Source organism: Rhamphochromis sp. 'chilingali' (genome assembly GCF_963969265.1).
Source record: "Rhamphochromis sp. 'chilingali' genome assembly, chromosome: 5".
Classification (NCBI taxonomy): domain Eukaryota; kingdom Metazoa; phylum Chordata; class Actinopteri; order Cichliformes; family Cichlidae; genus Rhamphochromis; species Rhamphochromis sp. 'chilingali'.
In genome coordinates, this window is record NC_137932.1 from 25,871,983 (window position 1) to 25,891,590 (window position 19,608).

General features: G+C 42.6%; 1 protein-coding gene across 9 annotated transcripts in view; it reads left to right on the forward strand.

Annotated features, from left to right (window-relative positions):
* The window catches only part of LOC308396545 (unconventional myosin-VI), a 159,072-nt gene that overhangs the window by 87,950 nt on the left and 51,514 nt on the right, over nucleotides 1–19,608 (forward strand). For all 9 annotated transcript variants that reach the window (XM_080881937.1, XM_080881934.1, XM_080881930.1 and 6 more), the window contains exons 16-23: nucleotides 877–1,004; nucleotides 2,189–2,284; nucleotides 2,558–2,728; nucleotides 9,220–9,258; nucleotides 9,489–9,582; nucleotides 17,862–17,992; nucleotides 18,090–18,167; nucleotides 19,317–19,446. In XM_080881937.1, coding sequence (XP_080738063.1) covers nucleotides 877–1,004; nucleotides 2,189–2,284; nucleotides 2,558–2,728; nucleotides 9,220–9,258; nucleotides 9,489–9,582; nucleotides 17,862–17,992; nucleotides 18,090–18,167; nucleotides 19,317–19,446 — 867 coding nt within the window. The remainder of the gene's footprint in view (nucleotides 1–876; nucleotides 1,005–2,188; nucleotides 2,285–2,557; nucleotides 2,729–9,219; nucleotides 9,259–9,488; nucleotides 9,583–17,861; nucleotides 17,993–18,089; nucleotides 18,168–19,316; nucleotides 19,447–19,608) is intronic.

A 19,608-nucleotide genomic window follows, 5' to 3' on the forward strand; every position in this document is an offset into this window, starting at 1 on the left:
TTCCTCAGTATACAGAAATAAAACAATACCACAACACCAGGTTCAGCTGTGTAATATTCTGTATAGTAACAGGAAGCTTCCATTTATCTTTATGCTCTCTCTGATTGTTTAAATAACCGTTCACGTCTCTCCTGGTGTGATCAGATATGCTCACAACCCAGGATGGTTCAAAAAAAGAATCTGTCTTTGTAAAACTCACAGCTTTGATCTCTCATAGTCACACAGAGGGCTTCGCCAATGACGAGATTTAATCATGTATTTTTATATGTACAACTGTTTTTGACTTAAATATGCAGAGAAACTGGTTTTTACTTAACATTTCCATGTCAGGACCTTTCAGAAATAAAAGTGCATCTAACTTCCATCACGTTAGATTTTGATACTTTTGTAGGAGAAAGGAGCGAAAGTTGGTGCACGGCACAAAACAGGAAGTAAGCAGTGAGTCCTCGGGTGTCCCAGTCTCCGTCATCAGGAGCTTGAAGCTCATTACGTCCTTAAATTGAGCCGTGGCTCTTCTCTTTAGAATGGGTCAATGACTTTTAATAGTGAGAAGGATTTGATGTTAAACTAATAAAATAAAAATCACTTCTGCACCATCCGAGCGAACTAAACTGCACTAATGCAATAATAATAATAATTATGATTTGGTAAATTAGGTCCCCATCACCTTTCAAGTCAGATCAGGTCAAGGAGAAACTGTTACAATCTCCACACCTCTTCCCATTCGATTAAACTTTAATTTGAATTTGCCTACATCGCACCCTCCGTGATTCAATCGGTCGCGTAGCCCGTCATCCTCGGGGTGATCCGCCACAGCTTCATTAAGAGGACACGCAGCGTTTATTTTTCTCATGCTTGTCACGGTTTTCCCCGCAGACCTGGTGGAGGCGAAGGTGGTCGGCATCCTGGACATCCTGGACGAAGAGAACCGTCTACCTCAACCCAGTGACCAGCACTTTACCGACACCGTTCACAACAAACACAAGGACCACTTCCGCCTGACTGTAAGTGACCGCACAAAGGAAGGAAAGTCAGGGAAGCATGCCACTTTTAACGCGAGGATTTTATGGGACTCAGGGAATGTTTGATTTACTCAGGAGATTCTCTCTGAATCATTTCAGCTTAATCTTTAGACTCAGAAAAAACTGGAGCTGATTTATATGTTTGTCTGAGTCTTCTTGTTTTACCCCATTCCTCCAAATAATCTGCTGCAAGGCCTATTTAGACCTTATTTTCCCTGTTTTGGCCTCTTGGGCAGCATTCAGGGTGGGCTGATATTAAACCTGAGAGACTACAGATTACAAACGCAGAGCTGGAAAAAGTGCTTTTTTTCCTCCTATCTCTCAGGTAAAGGAAGTTCTAGTTTCGTTTTCGGCTTTGTAAATTTACCAGCTGCTAAAAGATCTATTAAATTAATAGAAAACCCAAGTGGTTCACCTCATTTTGTGTCCCAACAATTAGTTATATGTAAATGTGAAAATGACTGTCGCCAAACTGAGTCCTGAAATTGTTGCTTCTGTCCAAACAGCAGCCAAAAAACTTTATAAGACAAAGACTGCAATGTGAGAAGCTGCACGTTCTCACATTGACATGTTTCGATGAGTAAATGTTTAGACTGGGTCTGAAGACCTGCAGCAGGTGCAAATCTGTTACCTGTGCCTGCACGCAGGGTTCAGTGATGCTGCAGAGCAGAACAGCTGATATCACCAACTGCATTTAAAGGTGGTGGCACTACAGCCTGAACACGAGATGATGGACTCACTGCTCTGATATTTATCACCACTAAAGATTATTAGCCGAGGAGCACTTTATCTGCAGTATTAAACAATAACTTATCAACAAGGAGCTTCACCTTCTCCCATGGCTCCTTAATTTTAAAGCTTTTATTGATAATTTGGATAATATTGATGATATTGGTAAACACAAAAAATGGGAACTTTTGATATTGACTTGAAGTTTTGAGTTTCAGTGGAGTGACGTGAAGCCTGAGAGTGAGGTGATCTCACTGACGGTTAAATTACTGGCATCAAATCTTAATCTTCCCAGCAGCGAGTGATTGGCAGGACTGGGAATTAGTTTTCCATCGTAAATGGGAAGCATGCATGAACTCTGCTGAGTCTGCAGAGTTTTAGTGTGTGTGTGTGTGTGTGTTTCCACCCGTGATCAGGTGTGTGTGTGTGTCCTGCAGGTACCCAGGAAGTCTAAGCTGACCGTCCACAGGAACGTGAGGGACGATGAAGGATTTATCATCAGGCACTTTGCAGGAGCCGTGTGCTACGAGACGGTGCGTCACCAGAACACACTGCGGCGTCTTCAAAATGAATCATTTCTTTTCTCTGATCACTCGACCACAGAAAACTCAACTTTTAACATGAAAGCGTGCCATCATTGAGATGAGAGTTTTAAAAACATACAGAGCGTAGCTGCGGAGAGATTCAAGTCATAAAATCGTGTAGAGATTTTTCCTTCTGCAGTTAAGCAGGCGTATCAGAAACGGGAACAAAAAGAAGAGACTCGAACCGAGCGCCCCGTTCACGCTGAAATGTTTCTCCTTCAGACCAAGTTTGTGGAGAAGAACAACGACGCCCTGCACATGTCTCTGGAGTGTCTCGTCAGCGAGTCCAAGGATCGCTTCGTCCGCGAGCTGTTCGAGAACTCCAACAACAGCAAAGACGTGAAGCAGAAGGCCGGAAAACTCAGCTTCATCAGCGTCGGCAACAAGTTTAAGGTGAGCAGCAAAAAAAAAAGATCCAATCCAACATGCGATGTGTGATACAAATACTTGTAGATATTTATGACCACCAGGACATGTACTGCTCTGTGGAGAACAGGCTGAGTCTAATTAAAAGTCTTTGCCACCACTGGCTCGTCTGACTCTGATGAAGACGTCCTGTCTGTCAAAAAATAAAACAGAGCTGCTACACCTCATTAATGGCTTGAATTAAAGATGTGCTCCAGACGTCATCCCCTCAGATCCCGGCTCATTGCCCAGTCTGCTCAGGCGGCACTTTGGGCCCCGGCCAGTTCATACTCACACTTCTTCTTTACTAAATGCTTGTTGTATGTTTATTTTAGGATGATCTGATACAAGCAATGTTGCAAACCTGTTATGTAGCTATCAAAAATGCAGGCCTCTGTCAGCTTACACAAAACACCCCGAGGCTAAAAGGAGCTCCTAACTGGTTGAGCTGGGAAAACTCGGGCCTAATTTGAAGACTCTTCAGATTTTGGTGTGAGAGTACAGGTCGCTCGAATAAGCCCTTTAGGGCTGACAGAATACCCTCAGTGTGTTCTCTCCAGCATCTCCTGGGCCTGCCCCGTGGACTCTCAGATGGACATGCCCGAAGCGCCTCACCTCACCTAGGAGGTGTTTCTGCTCAAATGCCCAAACAATGTGAAATGACTCTTTTCACCTCGGCTGTTCTCCTCGCCCTCCACTTTCATCCTACAATCTGCTCCCTTTATTCCTTACCCGCTGAACTCATCCCCAACCTTAAGTAGGCACAGCGTGAGCTTCAGAGTTTGAGCTGCAAATTCTCATCATTGCTCGATGAAGCGATGATGAGATATACACAAATCCAGAGGCCAGCAGGCTCATTCAAGGGTTCCCACTCATCCTTAAAAAGTCCTAAAATGTCATTTTAAAATTTAAGGTAATTAAATGCTTTAAAATCATCGTGAGAGGATAATCTGAGGGGCTGCGCAGAGGCCTAGTTTAACATAAATAACGATGATGATAACTGTGAATCATGCAAAGCTACTCTACTCTAGTCCATTAAGCAGAATAGTTCCTAAATGTTTAGTCTGCCTCATTATATACATGTCTGACTGATTGTTATAATAAAGCCGACAGCGCCCAGGCTCACCTCCGAGGTCCCGTAGGTACAAAGAGTCAAAGTAAATGTATGAAATCTTCATCAAGAACATAATTTTTCACCTAAAAACAGTCAGATGAGTGTCTCTCTTTCACCCTGAGCACAGAGATGGCAACGTCTTTGCTGTCAGCTGGAGTTATAAACGGAGGATTTTTATTCTCCTCCATCGTGACTCATCCAGCTCAGCCTCTCACCTTGATGTGCGCTCTAATGTGTCACCTAACCAAAGGCAAGGTGAGCCAAAAACCACAGCGCCTGGCTCCACTCAATCATCCCTCCTAAAATATATAAATATATATATTTAATGGAGAAAAGATAACCTGAGGTAGTGATGGCCAGGTGTATTTAACAGGGTCAAAGCCAGAGAGCAGCGAGGTGTCCAGTACAAACAGGATTTGTTTCTTTTCTTTTTTTTAAAATTAAAGACGCGGGAACACAATAAATTAATTTTCACGTGTACAGTGACAGTGATTTATATCAACCGGTCCTCCAACATTCATAACAGGCCTATGTTGCAAAAGTCTGAAACAACAGCAGGAGGGAAAAAGTGTTTACTGGAGGCCATTTTTAACCTCGCCCTGCATTTTTTCCAGGCTTAAAATTAATTGGAACAATTGACTGATAAGAGTTTCATTTCCACGAGGGGCCTCGTTTCTTTCCATTTCCTGACAAATTAAGGAGAAAGGAGGTCTGGAGTCGTTTGCACTGTTTAATTTACATTTGGCAGCTTTCAGAATAGCCTGATAATGAAATGCAATAGTTCAGCCTCGAAGTAATAAATGCATAAAATAGTTTTTCAGCATTAGCTGAATAAGGTGTTCTTAGTTATTTAATTTGTAAGCTAATAGACATGTCCTTGTCAGAAATCACACCCGGTGTTGCTGGAGGTCAGCGTAATGCCATTTTTAGGACCAAGCAGAATAAACATCATTTTTTTCTGAATTTTCTGAAGTAGAAAATTACAGCGGATTGAGGCCTTTATGTCTATAGTTTATTTCAATGATTTGTGTCATCCTTCTTCACAGATTCGTAAAACTGCGTGTCATCTGCATAGCAAAGAATGTATGTATAATGAGAAAAGTATTGGGCCTAGTTGAGAGCCCTGTGGAACTAACTTCTAACTAACAGCTTCTAGTTTCTGTAATAAAATGTTATGATCAGTGAATTTTAGTGCTCTAGCTTTGAAGAGCACAGGGACGAGTTCACTGTGGCCGGTTTTCTTGTTTTTTAATGACAAACCAATAAGACGGGAGGTGTGGAGTCGGCTGGATACTTTGGATTTGAGCAGCAGCTGTTTGTCTAAATTCTTAATAAGTTATCCAAAAGTGGTGACGATTCAAGTGATGAAGGATTATTATGAAGCACAGTCGGTACCAAAGAATCTGCCGGCCATTACAATGAGCCTTGTATGGAGGAGTAAGGAGTCTTGCATGAGACTGATCTTAAGTTTGATTTCCACTTCCTGTTTGTTTAAGTTTATAAAACAATCATAGTTTGGGATGAAGTAGACCCTTTTTTACAATATTAATGCTTTACCCCATGGAGACGACGTTTGAAGACCTTCCCCCGACCTTTAATGCCGAGTTTTCACACCTCAGTGTAGATGAACATAGACATGGTTTGACAACCATTAGAACAGTTTCCAGGTTTTTCCAAGGGTAGCTGCATAGACAGAGACCGAATCACTGATTTCTGCTGCACATCCAGTCATTATGTTTTATAAGTAGGCATAAAATATGTCAGAAAACAGCTTCAGGTGTTATTCCTGGTAGGCTCAGGCATCTCTTCTTATTTGTAGTCATCCTCACAGTAAGTGTTTTTAATCATAGTCTGCTGACTGAATTGGGCCAGTACTCTTCAGGATTGGTCCACTGGTTTTCTGTCCAGCTGAGTACTGTGGCTCTCCATCACGAGGCTATGTGGAAAGTTCCTACCATAATGAGTCACAGAACAGCAGCGAATTTAAAAGTATGTGAGGATAAATATACACTTCAAATTTAGATGTGATAAGGTAATTACATGAAGCAGACATTTTTCTAATGTAGCGCCATTTTTATCAAATTTGTTGGTGCACATGGATTATATTCTCAGCCAGGTGAGGTCAGCTGACCAGCTGAAACTGTCCGATGAAGGTCAGTGTTTCCTGTGGGTTTATTGCTTTTGGATTTGGGGATGTGCCTCAGGCTGCACTGTTTCTGTGACGCACGAGGAGAATGTTTGAAAACCGTGAATGTCCAGCGTGGAAGATCAACTAAACTGATGCTTTCAGGAAAACTAAGAACAAGTCATGTTTGTCTGCCACTGCACCAGCAAAAGCATCCCGCGGTCGTTCGAGAGGGTTTAACTCGAGTCCGTGCAGACTGGATTTAGTCGTTATTACGTGTGTTAGTGTGTTCTGTGTTTTCCTCATCCCGGTGCTTCTCCTCCTCCTCCCCTTCCTGAGCCCTCACTATTCGAGCTATGATTACGGTTCAAAAGGTGTACCGGAGGACCCAGACGGGAGGCGAGCCGTGGGTGCAGAGGCGAGCGGGGTGGGGAAAATGAGCAGTGATAAATCCGAGACGGTGGAGGTGATGGAGACGCTGCTTCCTGGAGCTGCAGCGATGAAGGGAGATTATGATCCGTGCAGGTTTTCATTATAACCAGACACCGTGGCTTTGCCCCACTTCAGTGACCAAATACATCATAACAAAGGTGTCCTGCTCCAAAGGCTCATCCAGACATGGCTGATAATTCACCTGCCTGCCTCCGAATCATCTGCATGCTCCTCTGTTATGAATTACAAAGTCATCGTGCAGCAGCAGACCTGACCGGGTCAGATTGCATTAGCGGCTGTTTGTCTGTTTGCATGAGCATGACTGAGAGAGATGTAAATAACATCATAAATGCTTTACAGACATTTAAACCTTTAAATGGAGCGGAGGCCGGCCGGCCGTGCATTCTTCTGCTTTTTGTTCCGCACAGCTGCTTTTCGTCAGCACATGTAGGCTGCTGCATATAAAAGGGAGTTATGTAAGCCGTAACACACTCTCATACGTCCTCTCACGAGAAAATGGATGAGGCGAAGGCCAAGTCCATCATTTTATTAGAGCATCTCCAAGTATATGACTGTGTTAATTCCACAAGCAATTACAGTAAGCAGATGGATGGAAAGGCTTTCAAGCTGTCGTGCCTGTTTTAGCCTTACCTGTGCCGTGGCTTTAAGGGAGACATGGTGAGTTAGCTTTTTCATCACTGCAGTTTGTCTTTACTTAATTATATCACCAAAACTTGCAAAACTAATGATTTTCCAATCAGCCTTAAACGTAATTTGCACAGGTGCTGCAGTGGCTTTTTAGAAAGTTTGACGAAATAATTTTTTAAGCATTTTTAATACAATGCTTCCGAAACTTAACCAGCAGGGTCTCAGAAAAAGGCGTTGGGTTTTAAATAATGAAGGGTCAAGAAACTGTCCCTGCACCATCGCATCACCGTCAGTCTGAACAGTGGATACAAGGCAAGATGGGTCCATGCTTTCACTAAACTCTGACCCTACCTGTCCTTGTCATGTGTCCTCATCCGCATCACATGACCTTAAAAATGCTTAAAAATAAATATCTGGTGCTCTTCCTCAGCCCTGCTCTGCTTCTCTGGTCAGGCTCACCAGCCTGCAGAGCTTCTTCTTCTGTAGTTATTGTGGTGCTCAGTTTGTGAAAGCGTGAGGAAAAAATTTAGTTTTCGAGACAGCTTCCTGCTCGCATATGACAGTGTTTGCCACATCAGCCGAGGGCGTCATTGCGAGCCTGGATTGGCCGTTGTGTGTCCGCCAAACACATTAGTGGACAAACAAGGACGTTGTTGTGGTGTTAATTGCCGTTAGCGGGCCGTCCTTTACAATCCGTCACTGTTTGCTTGGCTTCACTGTGCACTCATCTGTCTTCCATTATACCCCCTAATCAGTATACATCATTTACATTTGCATATGTTCACATTCACAGATGCTCCTCGTGTCCACAGTCACATCAAGAAAAGCTACAAGAAGCTTTAATAATGCAAGCATTAGTGAGAAGTTTCCCCTCTCTGAATCCATTTCTGTGCTGACTTGTAACTCTGACTGTTGTTTGGAACAAACATTTTTTTAAAGAAAAGGCAGAGACCTGATCAGAAACTGCACCCAGCAGCTTACTGGGTACAAATATGCTGATAATGTAGATTTACAAAGGTTTTGGTTCCGTATCAGAAGCGCTGCCTGCAGACAGGGCGGCCCTGCCGTCTCCCTGCGAATCTTCTTCTCTCTCCAATCACAATTTTACCTTGTATCTGCTCCTCTTCCTGAAAAAACAGAGAAAAGATGCCTCCCTGCCTAGCTTTGACTATAAATGTCATTCTACCAATTCTACTTATTATCTAAGTTTGGGACATTCTGTTTGGACTCCGTAGGCCGAGAAAATATCCTCCTGACTTTTAACCAGCATGATGTTCTAAGCATGTTTTGCAAAACCCTCAGAACTTCTACATGTCAATCACGATAATTCAATTCAGTCATGGCGCTGAATGAAGCTTCTGACCTTCATTACACGGAGTGCCAACTCTTTAATGCGCACAGCAATGTGTAAAAATCATAAAAAACAACTTTATTTAATCATATTATCCCTAACAGCAGCAGCAGTCTGCAGATGGACAAATGTGCTGCTTTCAGGGATTTTTGTATGTTGTTTGCAGCCCAGTTAGCCAAATCTGATCTCCTCGGCACTCGTCTCTGTGCAGATGCACAGCTGCTAGCTTTCAGAGGAAGGTGCAGGTTCAGGCGGTACATCCCACCTAAACCAGCCAATTATGGACGGAAGGTCTGATATGACTGTCACGCTAAAACTGTGCAACCTCCTATCCCACATGGTCATGTAACCCCTGAAATTTGAAGTAAAAGCACTTTGTGACGCTTTCTTTAGTCAATTATCAGAAAGCAGATCAACATCCACAGTAGCATCGTGATACATCACATGATAGTGATGTTCAGTGGAGAAACCAGACTTTGGCTTTAACAATGAAGTTTGTAGCAGGACTTGAGCGTGTTTATATTCTCTATTCTCTATATTCTCTAACGTGGATCTCCTGTCCTCGTGAAGCTATGAGGGCTCAGAAATGCTGGAAAAATTATTTAAAAGGAGCAATTTTGAACAGACTCCTCGTGCATTCTTACGGCCTATGACTGGGAAAATATTGGGATGTGATGTGGAATAACCCGTACCCAGTTTTGCAGTCACATGATGGATGTCGGGCGATTGTGTGTCTGCCTGTCTCTTGAGGTTTTCTCAGTTTGTTTGAATAAAAGTGATGATGCGTCTCCCTCCTCTGTCTCCCGCAGACCCAGCTGAATATTCTCCTGGACAAGCTCCGCAGCACGGTCAGTGTTTGCTCCTCTTTTGTTTACATGATTGATGTTGCGAGCCGTCCTGTCCGTACATCTCGCAGTCCCCACCTCCCCTCCCCCTCGGCGCCGTGCATCACGTCCTGAGCCCGATATGATGAATGCCATGAATTTGTGATGTAGGTTGTGGATCATGCTGTTGGTGTAATAACTTGTTTCATCTTCTCCGCTCTGGTTTCTTTACCCCCCAACTCCTCCTCCTCCAGGGCTCCAGTTTTATTCGCTGCATTAAGCCGAACCTGAAGATGGTCAGTCACCAGTTTGAAGGAGCTCAGATCCTCTCCCAGCTGCAGTGCTCTGGTCAGTGTTTCCTGCACACTCTGATTTTAATGTTTGCACCTGGAAGGAAGTGAGGTCATTTCACTTCTAACATCACTTCCTGTCTATTCTGTCTTTTTGAAGAAGCAAAACATGTCAGGGCCTCGTTGTTCTGGTGTTTGAACACTTTTAATAGACTTAACAGTCTCCTCGAGACACTTTGTATTGTAAGGCAAGACTCTACAATAATAGAAAGGAAACCCCAAGAATCAGATGCCCTGCTATGAACAAGCACTTGGCAACAGTGGGGAGGAAAAACTCCCTTTTAACAGGAAGAAACCGCCGACAGATCCAGACTTGGGGAGGGGCGGGGCCATCTGCAGTGAGGGAGGAAGATGTGACAAAGACATGCTGTGGATGAGAGACAGAGATGAATAATAACTAATGAAGCGTAACTAAGGGAGGATTCAAGGTCACCTGATCCAGCTCTAACTATACACTTTAGTCTTTAAGCCTAATCTTAAAGGTAGAGATAGTGTCTGTCTCCTGAATCAAAACTGGAAGCTGGTTCCACAGAACAGGGGCCTGAAAACTGCAGTTCATAAATGGCAGCACATTATTACAACGGTTATGGTTTTGGACAGTTTTCTTTCTTCACCAACAAAAACCTCACAGTACAAGTGTCACATTAGCTCTCTGTTAGTAAAAGTTAATGTTCTGGCACTGTCTGTGTGCCTGAGGTTTGAGATTTTCCCATAAACTGTGCCTCAAACAGCAGTGCGTAGGTCTGACGTCCAAAGACGGCTGATTGTTTACTTATTAAAAAAAAAAATCTGTCCTTCTGTCCACAGGTGTTGATAAGAAACAAACTTCTGTGTGACTATTTTATAATCTCCCCTTCAGCGCGTTTCACACATCTGTTATCAGTACGTCCTATTTGTCCTATTTAAATGACAAAAAACATGCAGCGCCTTTACAGGTGACACCGAGACTGCAAATAAGAACAAAATGTCACGAAATCTCAGAAAAACATGGAAAAATTTAACCAGAGAGAGAGGGCGAGACAAAAAGGAGGCAGTGACTCATCGTCTTTTACAACAAACAAGGATGTTTTTCAGACGAGTCTGCGGGAAAATAACAAGGGTTTAACGGTGTGAGAGCAAGGTTTGTGAATTATTTGAAAAACGAGTTTAAAAGTTGTACAGAAGGAAAACAAAGTGAGTTTAAAAAGTGACAAAACTGCTGAAGGTGAGCTCTCTGTCTTTATCTCCACAATAAAGCTCTCACACTGTCTTGTGTTGTAAATCAAACGCACCCAAACCGCCCACTGTTGGGTCAGGATCAAGCAAAGGTGATACGCCTTTGGCCAGACTGTGATCAGGTTGTGATTAGGAGACCCTCATCTTGGAAGGATCACTGCATGATATTTGTCAGGTAACACACAGTTGCTAACCAAAATAATGTGCTAATTTTTTCCATAATTAAGGAGCTCGTCAGGTTTGTTTTGGCCCGGTGTGCTCCGAGAACACGATTTCAGGTTGAGCTTCGTTTCGGTTACACAGACCTGCAGATTTCATCAGTAATACAAGCAGGAGAGTGCATCAGGAAAACAAACCGTCTGAAATTCTTTAGAGCTGCTGTTGATCTGATCGTCCCCACAAATGCCAGCTCACCTGTGGAAAAGCCACTCGTGGATGAAGCAGGTATGAGGCCTGTTCTTCCCTCTGTGCCTTGGAGCTTTGATCTGCTCCCATACTGTACATTAAACTCCAGCTCATGATTTACAGTCAGGAAGATTTTTATAGGCTGTTTAGTAAAAAAACGCGGAGATTCTACACACTTTAACATATCTCACTGCCATCAAATTAAAAAATGATTTTCCTGAAGGTGGTTGTTTAAAAAAAAAGTGTTTTCTGTGAGTGATGCTGTTTTTTATTGCACATCTGTAAAGGAAATGGCTTCATTAATAACACGCACAACAAAACGGGAGCTTCCAAATAAAAACGAGTGCAACAAAGTGCTTGTTTATGCCAATGATCTTGTTTTCCTAATTGTTGGAGCTCATCGCTGGTAGTTCAAATTAAACTGTGATTAATTGCCCAACACCCATTTGAAGCCACACAGCAAATCAACCTCCACACTGCGAGAAGAGAAATTGCGACAGATGTGTTTCGTTAAAAGACTTATATTTTTAAAAAAGGTGTTAAAAAGGATTTGAAATGTGTTTTTGATGCAGCTTCGATTTGATAACTCACGAAAAGTGCAAATAACAGAGGATTTACTAAACACAAGAACAAAAGTTGATTTTAAATTGATTCTGTTCATTACTTTTTCTTGCCTTTTTTTGGTTTTTTCAAGTAAATGTAAATTGTAACCAGTCGGTATTTTAAGCATACCCAGATGGCCTGTATTTCCTGTGGTCCTGCTTGTGACTGTGGCCTTATTCTTAAACATTTTCTTTTTCCCTCTGTGAGATTCACCCCCATCTCTTCCCTGTCCTTGGCTTTGGAGGTAAAGAAGTGATGAGTTCAGATTTAATATCCTCAGAGATTCGGTTCATGCTCGCAGAGCTCAGATACCGCACCCCACCGAACTCTTTATCAGTTTTATTGTGCTGAGAATCGAAGTGTTGTTGGTCTGGAGTAGACGTGAGAGACTTCGGTGTACCAGCTCGACACAGTCGACAAAGTGGGAAGCTCAGCAACAGCCGGGGCACAGAACCTCTGAAAATGAGATGTAGATTTAATCTGAGCCTGAGACGGGGCAGGGTTGTCTGACCCGAGCTGCCTTGAGCAGAAAGTACAGATAGACTTAGAGGGCTTAAGTAAATCAGTCCACGTTGAAGTTGTGATACACCTTGCGAGTTAGACGCAGGACTTGATAACCACGTGTGGTGTTACAGCTGCTGGAGGGGAGGCTCACAGATTCAGGGTTTCTTTTCTTCTACAAACAAAAGCGCAGATCAGCTTTTAATACCTTCATGCCCCCCAAAAGGGCTCCAAGGTGAAAGCCCACACTTCTGAAAATTGCCTCCATGTAGCTGTGAAGGGTGATGTTTCAATTAAAGATGATATCAAATCCCCAAACAGGAAGCCGTGCAGCAATTACAGCTGAAAGCCCGATATGAGTTGTGTTCAGCTCGGGGCCAGCACTCAACAACTTTCAGCTTTATCTGAATACACAAGAGGGAACTTCTCTTATCACGGGGCAGCAGGCGGAGGAAGTCATTCAGCAGAAGAAAGTGCTTCGCGGTCGATGGGCTGAAGGTAATGATGGGGAAGATTTGAATTTGATCCTCGGGCTCCGGACGGTGTCTTGTGCTGCTGATTGTCACTCATCACCACAGTTTTATTAATCAATGGAAACTAATGAAATAGCAGAGACGTGAGCGTAGGCTAAACACAGTAGGAATCTAGGCAGTGTCTCTGTTGCTCTCAGTTAGTGATGCACCTCCAGGGTTCAAGTTAAAATAATCCTAAAATGTCTTATTTTGAAATTATATCAGTATCAAAGCTGGATATGCTCGCTGCTGTGGGAATGTCCTCATGCATTTTTTTTCTCTTTATTTTGGAACGAAGTCATGTAAGCAAAACCATAGACTGTAAACAAAAGATGGACACATCCAATAAAGCAGTACTGAAGCCGCGGCATCAGCAGTTTGCCTCCCGCCATTTTTCCGTTGGATGCTGAGATTAATAAAATACTGACATTACACCTACAGAAACTGAAGCACAGACTTTTTGCATGGTTAGTCTGTACAATCCAGTCTGTAGAAACCAAAACTGTTTCTTTAACGGGACGGAAACGTGATATTTAATGCTGGAGAGTCTTTTTTTTTTTTTTTTTTTTTAACAGTGATATCTGTGGGTTTGAACAGTTGGGCATAGCCATTTCAGAAGTGCCTTAAACCTGCATGACCAGCAGGGGGCGACTCCTGTGGTTGGAGAAATATAAATATCAGTATGTACGATAGTGCAAACAGACACAAAGTGGCACAGTGGTAATTCTAACAATAATGCTGTTGGCAAACACCATAACAGGGAATAAATTATAGAGGATGCCATAGTGCTAATCCTCCCATCTGGTAAAGAACAGATGGATGGAGTATGATATCAGAGTGCTGATGTGCATGTGCAGATTTTTAAAGTGTTTTAACTGGTTGAACAGAGAGGAGTCATACAGTCTAACAGCCACAGCTGGAAAGGATCTCCTGCCGTGCTCAGTCGTGCAGCACTGAGCCTTTCACTGCTGTGGTGACCAATCGGTGACTCGCGCACGGCCTGGATCGTCCACGATGCTGAGTATCTTCAGTGACCTCCTCTTAGACATCTCCACCAGTTCCTCTTCCAGAACTGACACCAGCCTTCCCAATCATTTTCTTGGCATCAGCTGTTTTCGCCCTACTGCTCAAGCACAACTCCACATAGAAGACCACGCTCACCACCACATCGTGATAGAACATAGACCGTGTGCTCCTACAGACGTCTGTCATTCTGCACGGTCCAGTGTGCTTTCTGTGTGAACCGTAAACCGAACGGTTCTTACGCAGCTTCTGTTCATATATCTGAACTGCCTGAGCCACAGTGTTCATCATCCACCTCAAAACACTTTTCTGACGAGTTTATGGTCTCAGTTCTAGTTTGAACAAAGCATCAAGATAATTTTGTAAATTATATTATTAGAGTCAGAAAGGGGGAATAGCTAGTCTGTGCTCATTGGCTAACATCTTGTACAGCCAAAGTCCACGAACCAGAAAGCGACATCGCAGTGGCTCTGATTGTGTTTTATGTTCAGTGTGTCATAGCAAATACAAAAAAGTTCTCTGGTGCATGCTTCCGTCTTATGCAGTTTGAACGCTGTGTTGTCATTTTATTTCTTTATTTTATCTTTGAGCCATATATTCTGCGTTTGTGCCGTCCTGTGATTTAAACTGTTAACTCATTTAACGTGGCTGTGAGAGTACTTTATGCTGAGGAGGGGGTTGACAAAATCAGTGGAAAAACACTCGATGGAGGTCATGAGCTCCAAAGCAACTTAAGGACACGAACAAATACTGCAGAGAGGATGAATGAATGCCAATTAGCAGCATCTGTTTGATATGAAAGAGGCCTGAAAATGAGCCCTTTGATAGAAGCTTCCAGAGCAAAATGAGATGACTAACAATGCTTCAAAAATGGCGAATGATCTCCGTTTACAGGCGGTCTAAATAAATAGATTAATGTAATGTGTCAGAGGAAAGTTGTGGCAGCACAAGCAGCAGACAGAAAGGGTCACAAAGCTGAATATGCAGTGTCTGATAAAGGATGCTAATTGGCATGCGCAGACTGTTTGGACCAAGCTCTTTAAGCAGCCTTTAGCTGCTTTGAATTTTTTCTATTTGGAAGTTCTATTAATGGGATCAGCCGAAGCTCACTTCCATTTTTGTGCCAGTATACCTGAGAGTATTTTGATTTTTACCCATACGTCTAACAACAGATTGCACAATCCAGTGTCTAAAAAAATAACAATGCCATCTGTTTTGTTTTTCTGGGAATTATATTGTTCCTGTTTTTCCTGACAGCTGCCGTCAGGTCCGTAAGTACTTGTACAATGACAGAGCTTTTGTAGTTTTGCCTCTGTACACCACCACTGAGGATTTCAAATCAAACATTCAAGATGTTTATGACTTAAGTGCAGACTTTCTGCAGCTGTAATTCAAGGTGCTTAACAAAAGTACTGCATCATTTTTTTAGGAATTACAGAAGTTTTTATACAAAGTCCTACATTTTCTCAAAACTAACTGCTAGTCTGACATCATTTTAAGTATAAGCACGGCTTTTAATACTTTGACTGCAATAGATTTTCATCCGTGATTTCCTGAAGTCTAGAACCCGTAGACATCTTGAGATCCTCTGCAGGCCTGTTTCTGGGTCTCTGTTTTTGTTTAACACCTGCAAAGCTGCTCTGTTGGGTTCAGACTTAGGTTGCTTTTGCAGTTTATTTGGGTCATTATTCATCTGTTTTGTGAAGCTCTGTCCGATCAGAGAGTACAGCCCTGAACACTTCAGGACTGAGCAGAGCAGTCATTGATGAGCAGTCATCAATAAACTCCAGTGACCTGCTTTCCCCAGCAACCATTCATGCCCATGTTTTAACATGAGCTCATCAGCTGTTTCGTTCTTTCTTCAGACTTCTCTCTTCTCATCATTCTGGTACAGGTTTGTCTTGAATTTATAAAAAAAACAAAACACCAAAAAACATGTTGTTGTTGTTGTTGTTGTTTTTAATTAAAAAAACAAGTTTCTTTTGTTTTGTTTTAACTACACGTGCTCTTTTAGATGTTTTCTGGTAAAGTCTAATTCTAAAAAAGTCTGCTCTTGAGTGTAACCAGTGGTTTGCACCTTGTTGTAAGCTCTTGAAAGTGATACTCCTTAGTTAGTTTTTCTCTAACCTCTTGTTTCTGAACCATGGAAATAATTCTGCGATCATGTGCTTTAGCTGTCATCTGTGATCTTTCGGGTCTTTTGTTGTTGGTGAGCTGCTCAGAGCATTCTTTTTTTTTTTTTTTTTTTTTTAAGAATGCACCAGATTGTTGATTTGGTTATTTGTAAAGTTTTTCCTCTGTCTGATTGGTTTATTTTGGTTTTTCATCTTAATTATGACCTCCTTCTTTTCATTTCAGTCTATAAGTTCAACACTTTGAATGACATCCAGATCATTTTATCTGCTCAACTTATCTTGAAATAATCAGGGAACAGGCAAAATGACAAAAACTGTGTTGTTGTCCAAGAGCTTATAGAGCTGTCTGTATTACCTACTTACCCCAGTCAAACCTGAAATGAGTGTTTTCTCGTTTTACACAGGTTAGTTGGCATCAATTCATATGCCTACTTATTAGCCTATAACAGTTTTAACCCTGGAAACCTAAGTCCTCATTAACAATGAACAACACTAAGTCCTAAAACAAAACAAAAGTTTGGTGATAAAAAAAATTTAGTTTTTAATAAGTCATCATGTTGTTTCCTCTTCAGTGTGTTCAGATTTGAGGAGTCCAATGGTGCTTGGGAGGGGTGTAGAGGAAGCTGTGATGCTGGGTTAAAACAGCGGTTTTAAGTAAGACTCTCATGTTTTATAATCGGTTCTTTAGAAGAAAGAAGAGATTATTTCGACTGCCAGATGGATTCATAATGAATCCTAATGTGAGATGATCTAAATCTATTATTAGTCAAATTCAGTGAAAAGATGTCCACATTGGTCACAGATTAAATTTTATTCATAACTGATGCTTTTTTTTAAGAGTAGGTCTCTTTTTAATATGGTCGGATCGTCAGAGGTCATCCACATTCGAGCCCTGCGACGATGCGGCTCGTCTATGAACTCGAGGATCTCCCCTCTGTCACTTCTATTTGCATCAAGCCTCGAGGTCAGCCAGGCTTCCTGGTGTCAGTTATCTAATTTGGAAGACGGTCTTGGTCCTCGCTGTGCTCCTGTGTGTGCATAAGGAAGTAAAAATATTGTGTTTTTGTATCGTTGAAACTTCCTCTGTGTTCCAGTAACTTTCTATTTCTTTTTTAGCTGCAGCTAAAAAGGGACCTGCTTAAGAGAATAATTGAGTGAATAATAATTGAGTGACATTAATCAGTTAAGTCCATGAATGCAGAAACAAAAATGAATGCAGCAAACAACAAAAATGTATAAACAAGACTTTGGGGGAATTAGAGATCAGCTGTACATGGATACAAGTGAAGTCTAGACTTTATTGAGCCTGTATGTGATGGAGGAAATAAAAGGTTTCACTATGTCAGAAGGAAATATAAAACTCTCTGCTAGTAAACTTCAACCTGCTCCGCACCATCCACCACACAGCAAAGAGAGTGAAGAGGCTGCAATGGGATTACAGAAACTGGCTCTTCATCACTTCAGAGCTGCTGTTAGAGGTGCTAGTGTAAACAGGAAGCTCCCAGCAGGGGCTCCCCGGTTGGTTTCTATCTGCAGGCAGTCCTCAGAGCTGTTTGATGTGAAAGCAGGAGGCATAAAAACTGCAGAACTGGGCAGCTCATACTGTGGACTCATGCCTTTTCTCCTTGGTATCAAGTATTTGTGTAATTAATTTATCTTATATGTGTACAGGTGGAAACCTCGTGTCGAGTCTTTTCGTGTTCCAAAAGCAGAAACGTCCACTGAGATATTTGGTTTATGATTTACTGGTTTGGAGTAAAATGCCTAAAGCTCATGAGCTAACTCTGAGGGATTGTTTTTATTGCCTTTCTTGGCTGTGCGGTTAGTGGATCTCGAACTTTTTTGTCTGGTAAAATCATATTTTCCTCTTTTTTTGTCTGTAGGTATGGTCTCGGTGCTGGACCTGATGCAGGGCGGTTTCCCCTCCCGAGCTCCATTCCACGAGCTCTACAACATGTACCAGAAGTACATGCCTCCCAAGCTCACCCGCCTCGACCCGCGGCTCTTCTGCAAGGTCAGCCCTCCGCCCCTCGGGTCTGGCCCTGAGTGGTTATCATTTTAACAGAGCTATATCCCCATGTTTATCTCTGCCCTGCATATCTGTGTTGCAGGCTTTGTTCAAAGCTCTGGGGCTGAATGAAAATGACTACAAGTTCGGCCTGACCAGAGTGTTCTTCCGGCCTGGGAAGGTGAGGCTCTATTCCCTGCTCACTCTGGCTAATATAGATTTTGTTCACCTAAAGAAAGACAATAGAGCCAAAGGAAAAGCGCATTAGTTTTCTTTTGCTGCCGAGGTGAGACTAGATGAGGTTTTCTAAAGAAGTGCCAGAGCCAGCAGATGGGCTTTTTTTCTCCACCAGATGAATAATTAATCACGTTTGGGTCAGACGCGTGGCTTCCAGGAGGGACTTATGAAAGTGCACACATTTGCAGCAGAGAGCCTTGAAGCGCTACATGCCGGACAAACTATAAGCCTGACAGTATAGCTGCAGGACAGGGGGATACATAAATACTTAAGTCCTCGCTGGCTGCTTTCTGAAGACGACACCACCCTCCAGTGTAGACGCAACATCACATGGTCCCCGTGAATAACTGTTTGCACCTGCGAGCAGCCACCGACAGTTGTGGCTTCCAGTTTTAGCAAATGTTAGGTGGCAGAAAAGTAAGTTTTATGTGTCAAAGCTTGAAGCACAGCCTTGGTAATCTTTGCACATCTCAGAGGCAGTGTAGCTCCTAATGTGATGGTGTGAAGCTTCAGACATCTGAAACCCGGAGGCGGGCGGGGGTTTGGCAGGGCTGCGTGTCACTGCTGTTAGAAATCAAGATTTGGAAAACAAACAATAAGGACACACAGATGTTGAGCAGATAATGCAGGAAATTCAGCAGTTTCTTTCATCGTTCAGGGGTGTTTGGAGGACACGATCACAACAAACGTCAGCTGCACAGTCGTAAAGAAGAGCTCCGAAGCCTTATAAATCCAGAGCAGTTAAGGTTAGAGAGCATTAAAGCGTGGGAGATATCCTTGACTTCTAAAACATTCATGAATGGAGTAGAGAACTCGAACTAGAATAAACGTACACCTCCGGTCTTCTGGCTGCTCTTTAGTGAGATACAAAACACACTAACAGAAAAATAAACCTGCTTTTAAGACTGAAGGACAAGGATTCAAGGCTATGATGATGATGATGTGTTATTTGTTTGGGATTATTTTCAGCGGAGTATTTGATAAAGAAGAGGCACACTGCCCATTAAAATGGCTAAAAGAACAAACGAGGTTTATCCGGGTAAAAATCAAAGACAATCACTGCTCTGATCACGTGTTTCTCGTCTCTGTCCAGTTTGCAGAATTTGACCAGATCATGAAGTCTGACCCCGACCATCTGGCCGAGCTGGTGAAGAAGGTCAACAAGTGGCTCATCCACAGCCGCTGGAAGAAGGTCCAGTGGTGCGCTCTGTCCGTCATCAAACGTACGCAACGTCTGCTCTTATATCACGATCGTGAGCTTTAACATGACGATGATCTAACAGTGTTTGAAAATGTGCGTCCATTTAAGATTCTGAAATGATAGAAAAGCATCCTCAGTATGAATAACTGGCTTTATGTTCTCTCAGTTGGTGTCTCAGTGGTCA